At 41.8% G+C, this 8,020-nt stretch overlaps 1 protein-coding gene across 2 annotated transcripts in view; it reads left to right on the forward strand.

Annotated features, from left to right (window-relative positions):
• ralgps1 (Ral GEF with PH domain and SH3 binding motif 1) overlaps nt 1–7,670 on the forward strand; it is a 54,533-nt gene extending 46,863 nt beyond the window's left edge. The window contains exons 18-21 of one of the 2 annotated variants that reach the window (XR_006008431.1): nt 3,888–3,993; nt 4,078–4,169; nt 6,426–7,040; nt 7,387–7,670. Coding sequence is in view for 1 of the 2 variants with exons in the window: in XM_041969518.1 (XP_041825452.1) it covers nt 3,888–3,993; nt 4,078–4,169; nt 6,426–6,455 (228 nt within the window). In the remaining variant the exon portion in view is untranslated. Of the gene's footprint in view, nt 1–3,887; nt 3,994–4,077; nt 4,170–6,425 lie in introns of both variants that reach the window. The other variant, XM_041969518.1, reaches the window with a different exon arrangement.
• Nucleotides 7,671–8,020: the final 350 nt, after the last annotated feature.

Genomic DNA, 8,020 nt, shown 5'->3' on the forward strand with positions numbered 1-8,020 from the left:
TAATGGGCTTGGGGTTGAAGATGCCATCATATACCTGCTTCAGAGAGCCCACTCTCATCTGGACCAGTCAGGCAGCATTTTGAGGGTCATGTTCTTTGATTTCTCAAGTGCTTTTAATACGATTCAGCCTGCTCTGCTGTGTGAGAAGCTGCAGAAATTCCAGGTGGATCCCTCCACAACCACCTGGATTTACGACTACCTCACAAACAGACCACAGTTTGTGAGACTGAAAGGTTGTGTGTCTGAGATGGTGGTCAGCTGCACTGGAACACCACAAGGGACTGTACTTTCACCATTTCTATTCACGCTGTACACCTCAGACTTCCAGTACAACTCTGAGTTCTGTCATCTACAGAAATACTCTGATGACTCAGCAGTTGTTGGGTGTATCAGTGATGGACAAGAAGCAGAGTACAGAGAACTGGTCGGTCAGTTTGTGAAATGGTGCGGTGACAATCATCTCATCTTGAATACCAAGAAAACAAAGGAGATGATTGTTGACTTCAGGAGGAACAAGAACACACATAGAAGTGTTTCCATCATGGGAGAGGAGGTGGAGGTGGTGGAGGAATACAAGTACCTTGGAGTTCAGCTGGACAACAGACTTGAGTGGAAAAGCAACACTGAGTACATTTACAAGAAAGGTCAGAGCAGACTCTACTTCTTAAGGAAGCTGAGATCTTTTAACGTCTGCACCAAAATGTTGCAAATGTTCTACAGGTCTGTTGTTGAAAGTGCAATCAGCTTTGCAGCAATCTGCTGGGGCAGCGGCATCAGAACCAGAGACTTGAAAAGAATTAACAAACTGATCAAGAAAGCCGGTTCTGTGCTTGGAGTAACTCTGGAGCCGCTGGAGTTGATCATCAAAAAAAGAATTCTGTACAAGCTGATGAAGATAATGGAAGATCCTTCACACCCTCTACACAACGCCGTGACGAAACAACAGAGTGTGTTCAGTGGGAGGCTTGTTCAAGTCCGATGCAAGACAGAGAGATACAGAAGATCCTTCCTTCCAGCAGCTATCAGGCTGAAGAACAAAGCCCTTAATTAATTAATGTGATTGTTTTACTAAAAAATTACTACTACTACTATATTGAATTTCCCTTTGGGATTAATAAAGTATTTTTCATTCATTCATTTCATTCATTCCGGTGAGAAGGAAGAATCTAGCGGTTCGTGGTTCATAGCAGCACATACAGTATTTGCCCCAAAGTATTATTTTTGGCAGGACCTTCTCTAACACAGCAGCTGGCTGGTGGTAGACAGGGTTTATACTTCAGCTATGCAGGGGCGGATCTAGAAAAGTTTTGAAGGGGGACCAGGCACTGAGCAGAAAAGGGGGGACTCTAATGAGACCTTTATGTTTTTAGACAGATCTTTAGTTTTATCAGAGTTTCTTCAACAATAGCAGCTGTTTAACTTCAGTTGTCAACATCTGGTGGTTTTATGACAGAAATTATCACCATGTGATCATGTGTTAGACGGTTGGTGAGATAATGCTGTATAAATTCTGCATTGTGATCTAGAACATGCTAGAGATGAATTACAATTAATTACATAACTACAGCATTAAATAATCAAATGTACCATTAATTTATTAAAATTGAAAATGAATGAATAAATTATTAAATATATTATGAATTTAGTTAAAATATTATTTAATTTCAGATAAAACATATATAATTTTTCAGTCATTTAATGAATTATATCATGGTCCCCGTCCTGAAATGACTGCTCCTTTGTAATAGTTTATTTTTTAAATTTCCATAAACAATATTTGGATTAGTAAGATATATTTTTATCCTTGTGACATGAAGAGAAACTTAGCAAACTACTAACAACAGAAACTTATTATTTAAAGATGCATTACGTCACTTTGTGACCTTAAAACTCTGCGCTCGGACGTGTCTGATGGCACAGTGACATCTAATATGTTCAACACTAACAAAGATGGAAACATCCCTCTAAATCCCGAGTTCCAGATTATTCTGCAGAAAAGTTTCCAAACATTAAACAAGTAGGAGATTCATTATGTAGGAGATCATTTTTCTAAAAATCATGTTTTCCATGTTACCGTGGAGTTCATGGAGTCCTTCTCTGATAAAACCTTATCATCTCTCTCATCAGTAAGCCCCAATAGATTGTCTGATCTCTTTGAGGAGACCAGAATTTCCTCCCAAAGTTTCTGTTAGTGGTCTACTGCCCCCGAACCCTCATAGATCTTCCTTATAAGGATGCACCACAGGTTGTCAGTAGGGTGGAGGTCAGAGGATGATGGTGGTCCCACCATGAATTTTCAGAGATCCTGCTGGTGTTCCTGCATCATGGGATGGAACGTTGTCTTCACTGCAGAGGGAACGCGTCATCCTTTTAGACCATGGCAGGAAATGCTCCGGTAGAAACTGGACGGGGTTATCAGAGACCACTCTAAAGGGTCCGACCATCTCATGCCCCATTATTGCAGCCCAGAACATCACTCCACCTCCACCTGCTGACGTAGCAGCCTTGTTGGGACATGGTGGACATCCACCAACCATCTTGACCAGGGGTGTCTAGCTCCGGTCCTCAAGGGCCACAATGCTGCAGGTTTTTGATGTGTCACTGCTCTAAAAACCACCTGACTCAAACTGATGAGTCATTGTGCAAAACTTAATAGGCTGTTGGATCTATTTCATTTGAGTCAGGTGTGTTGAAGCAGGAAACATTGGAAAATCTGCAGGACAGCGGCCCTCGAGGACCGACTTTGGACACCCCTGATCTAGACCTAGACCTTTCATCAATCTGGACCCTCCAGACCTCTGTCCATCTGGACCCTCTAGACCTCCGTCCATCTGGACCCTCCAGATCTTAATCAATGAATATGTTACCAAGAGACCTCTATTTAGACCTGGACATGATGATGAAGCCACTTCCTGTCAGACTTTCCACCAATCAGAGAGCTTAGATTGACGGTAACGTCCAATCAGGAGCAGCCAAAGATCAACCAGTGAGCAGAAAGTTCTATGTGTGTGTGAAAAGAAGAAAAATAATGCTCCTCTATGGCTGGAATAAAGCCAAGAAGACGTTTCTGATGCACGGTGGCGCCACAAAGCAGCTGAGCTGGAGTTGGTTTAGTGAGGATAGCAGGTAAATAGTAGCAGGAATAGTTCTGTTAGTAAGAAATTCTGCTTTTTTCGTCTGATCGGCCTTTATGCTGCTATATCTATTGATACATTCATTTTACACCATTTTAGCCTCAGAATCTGACAGCTGAGAAATATCTGATGCTGTCATGTCTGATGCTGACTGGGATTAAAAGGCTTCAGCTCCTAAATGGCCCTTAGCAAGTTTAAGATTGTTACAGGTTGAGCAAGGCCCCTAACTCCTCTGAAATGCTAAAACATGGCAGCCCATTGCTCAAGTACATCTAGAAATTGGTTAAATGCATAGCTGAATTTCCCAATCAGGATTAATAATATAAAATGCACTAAAACATATTTAACATTATAAAAAAAACATAAATGATAAAAAATGTTTTGGAGTTTAAAGGGTTAATGGAGCCCTGCAGGGTCTTTTTGTATCCCAACCCTGATTGGTTCTTGTCCCTGTCCTGTTTGATGTGTAAAGTTTTAGTTTTAAATGGATTTTTTTGTCCAACATCACTTTCCAGAACAGTCTGGGTTGGAACATCATGGGTGGTATTAAAACAACCTAGTACAGGTAACCGTCTGATGCAGCAGTGTTTAAACCCGCAATATGACATCAACTTTACTGAAATGAGAATTTTGTGGTTTAAGATGGAAAATTGTCTTAAACCACATGTGTCTTAAATAATCTGAGTATAAATGGAAAATTCTTCTCACTCCTGTGACTCATTGCTGACAGTATAGTTTTGTGTTTTGCTGCAGTACAAATCCAGCCCCTGTAAGCAGGTGTGTGTGACTGGATGGATAGTGGTTCTGTCAGATGACCCGGCCCGGCCCAACATCTTCCAGCTCAACGATGCAGACAGAGGTCGGCCTCGCACCATAGAGATACTCCTGATGATTCATTTCTGTCTTTCACTGCAGGTCCTCACACAGACTGTTTGTGTTGCAGGTAATGTTTACAAGTTCCAGACAGGATCCAGGTTTTCAGCCATCATCTGGCACAAAAACCTCGAGGAGGCTTGTAGGAGCAGCAGGCCTCTGGTACGTTCTGTTCCTCACACTCATGTTAGTTCAATCAAGTGGTTCTTTTTCCTGAGGATGTGGACAATCATGAAGCAAGACTAAATTTTAAAAAGGTTGGATCTCTGTGAAAAGTAAATAAAACCAGAATTCAATGATTTCTAAATCTCATCAAACCATCTTTATTCCCAGTAGAACATAAACAACATCTCAGATGATGGAACGGAGACATTTCACCATGTGATGAAAATATGAGCTGATAGTGAATCTGATGCAGCAACATGTCTGGAAAAAGTTAGAACAGGAGCAACAAAAGGCTGGAAAAGTACCTGGTACAAACCAGAAACACCTGGAGGAGCATTTGACAACTAATCAGGTTACCTGGCAACAGGTCAGTAACATGACTGGGTATAAAAGGAGCATTTCAGAGAGGCAGAGTCTCTCACATGGAGATGGACAGAGCTTCACCAATCTGAGACAAACTGGATCTAAAACAGTGGAACAATTCCAGAAAAATGTTCCTCAACATAAATTTTGTGTGTTCAGGATGAAAACAGGATTCAAACGCAGATACAGAGCTGAATATAAGTGAAAAGGTTTATTATCAGCTGGTGATGAGCAGCATAACGAGGAGGGTGTGGAAGGCAGGTCTGGGTTTCTGAGAGGAGCAAACAAGCGATGATGAGCAGGCTGAAGGAAAAGACGGATATAATAAAAGCAGAAATGACCAAGTGCTGTTAGCACTGGGTAAACCAACAATATGCGATGACTGGAAGGCCAAGCCGGTCTAACTACTGCTGATGATTGCGGACGAGGCGCAGGTGAAGATCCTGGTTGCTGGTGAAGCAGGCATACCCATCATAGCCAGACAGTAGAACAAGAACAGGGACCACAACAGTAAAATTTGACGACTTTGAAGATCCCACCATCTACAGTGTATAATATCATCAAAAGATTTAGAGAATCAGGAGGAATCTCTGTACGCATGGGACATGTGATAATATTTTTCATGAAATGGTAAAATGTCTAAGTTTCAACATCTGATATGTTGTTTATGTTCTATTGGGAATAAAATATGGGCTGATGAGATTTGGAAGACATTTTTGTTTTATTTACATTTTACATAGAGTTCAAACTTTTTAGGGAATTGGAGTTGTACTATTAAAGTAGAATAAAGGTTCAGAACAGCCATCCTGTTGATGGTGCATAGCATAGTGCTGGTTTAATGTAACACCAGCAGTAGATAAATCAGTTGGTTGCGACAGGTAAATGTATAGAGATGCAATTTTTAAAGCAAAACACATCACAATATCAATTTTGTGGAACAATCTATTAATTTACAGTACATCAATATGTGGATTCAGTGTCTGAGCTCAGGTAGAAGGTTAGATTATATGATTTTAGTTTTTTATGATTTGATCTGAATGAAAGTGGTTGTGATAAATTAGCTGCGATCAGAACTGAATAGAAATCACGTGGTAGAATTTTTGATGAAACTGAGTATTTAGCAGCTAAGAAGCAGCTGGTTTCTCTGGACTTGATAGAGACCAAATACAGATCTAAAAATTAAACATCACCATCCATCCGTTCGTCCATCCATCCGTCCCTATCTGGGGTCGGGTCACCAGAGCAGCTGTCTAAGCAGGGAAGCCCAGACTTCCCTCTCCCCGGCCACATTAACCAGCTCCTCCGGGGGGATCCCGAGGTGTTCCCAGGCCAGCCGAGAGATGTAGTCATTCCAAAATGTCCTGGGTCTTCCACAGGGCCTTCTCCCGGTGGGACATGCCCAGAACACCTTACCAGGGAGGCGTCCAGGAGGCATCCTAATCAGATGCCCGAGCCACCTCATCTGGCGCCTCTCGATGTGGAGGAGCAGTGGCTCTACTCTGAGCCCCTCCCGGATCACCGAGCTTCTCACCCTATCTCTAAGGGAGAGCCCGGCCACCCTGCGGAGAAAACTAATTTCGGCATTTCATTTTGTATTCGTGATCTTGTTCTTTTGAACACTACCCACAGCTCGTGACCATGGGTGACGGTCGGAACGTAGATCAATCAGTAAATCCAGAGCTTTAAATCGACTACCAGCTGAGGTAGCAAAGAGAACAGGTAAACTTCATCTCACCAGACTAAAATCTAAAAATATATATGAATCAGAAATCTGTGAGAATATTTGATCGAGATAGCCAGTATCCTCTTAATGAGGTAGTCCTGGGTGGGGTCTTTCTGTTGTTTCTAAATGTTACCAGTCATTAAATATCTGCTCTGTTTTTCCACCAGATACCTGCAAACCTCATGTCCTTTGAGTGAGAGCAGACTCGGCTCAGCTGGACTTCATTGTGCCAAACCCAGCTGCTTGGAAAGTGTTTCGGTATGAAGTATATCATGTGGTGGTCTGAGCTGAAGCAGGAGAATCTAGAAGCACCTGATGCCATGGAGGCTCCGTGTTCCTGGATTACACATCAGACATGTGGAACGCCAGCGTGTCTGTCTGCTTTCTTCAACCAGATTAAGTGTAATGTGAAAAGTGGAGAAATCAGATGACAGAAGACTTGACTGGTTTCTTTCTCTGCGCCTCCTGTTCACTGTCATTCGTTATGCTGCTGTAAACCAGTGATCTGCTCTGAAGATGATCTTCGGCTTTACAGCCTCCAACCGGCGCTGCTGAAGTAGTCAAGCTGTTATTGAAAGGCAACTAAAACAATAAGGAAGCCGTGTTTCATCACATTTCAGTATCATAACAGATCCGGAGAGCAGACGGCGCTCGTCCCACAGATGTGAACTTCCAGCTCAGAGATCAGAGCTGCAGCCACAAGGACTCTCCATGAGCCCTGAACCCAGACGGTCAGCTGGACTGAATTTATTCCAGAACCAGGAAGTTTGCTTCAAGAGCAGGTGTGAAATTGTTGAGATGAAGTTTACCTGTTCTCCTTGCTACCTCAGCTGGTAGTCCTTCTGTCAACGGTATTTGCTCATGTACATAACAAGGTTTACAAATAGTGTTTTCTAATGATAATGTGATTAGAATCCATGCAGCACCATGTGATGGTGTATGCACTCTATTATGGATCAGACAGTAACAGGCTGAAGCAGCTGATCTTGTGAATTTAAAGTACGATGAAGTACCAAATTTTCAGTATGTAAATAGTGTATTTATTTGTAAAAGAATTTATTTTTGACAATTGGCCAGCAAAGGGAAAAATGATATAATGGATTATCATTGATTTGCCACCTGCTGCAGGACACTCTTGGTGGGAAGCCAGCCACCCTAAAACTTGGACTGACCCCCGTTCTCCGATGACGGACATTGGAATAAGGGAAGACTCCAGCAGCCTTGGTACTGCTAAATAATCTGCTTCCAAAGCAAAAAGGATAATTCTGCTTTCTTACAACCTTGATTAGGCCATCAGTCTCATCAGCACCAGTAATATTCACCAAAGTAAGAAGAAAGCTTTAAGTTTCTCGGTCTAATTCACTGGACAGATGATTGAAAAAAAACGTATTCTTTACTCTGAACAGGATAAAGCAGAACATGAAGAAATGAACTAGTTGTTGTGTTCAGTCCAAGAAGTTGAGATCTCACAAACTAACAATTTATTCCCAATAGAACATACAAATATTAGCTCACTTTGAATCTGATGACAGCAACACATCTGTAAAAAGTTGGAACAGGAGCAGCAAAAGGCTGGAAATGTAATTAGCTTTAGTAAGAAACAGATGGAGGAGCATGTTATAACTAGCTTAATCCGTAACAGATGAGTGGGTGTAAACAGAGCACCTTAAAGAGGCACTCTCTCACAGGTAAAGATGTTCAGAGGTTCAGCAACTTCTGACAAAGATCATCTAGAAATTCTAGAGCAATTTCAATATAATGT

This window comes from Melanotaenia boesemani, chromosome 19 (assembly GCF_017639745.1).
Source record: "Melanotaenia boesemani isolate fMelBoe1 chromosome 19, fMelBoe1.pri, whole genome shotgun sequence".
NCBI classification, from domain to species: Eukaryota; Metazoa; Chordata; class Actinopteri; order Atheriniformes; family Melanotaeniidae; genus Melanotaenia; species Melanotaenia boesemani.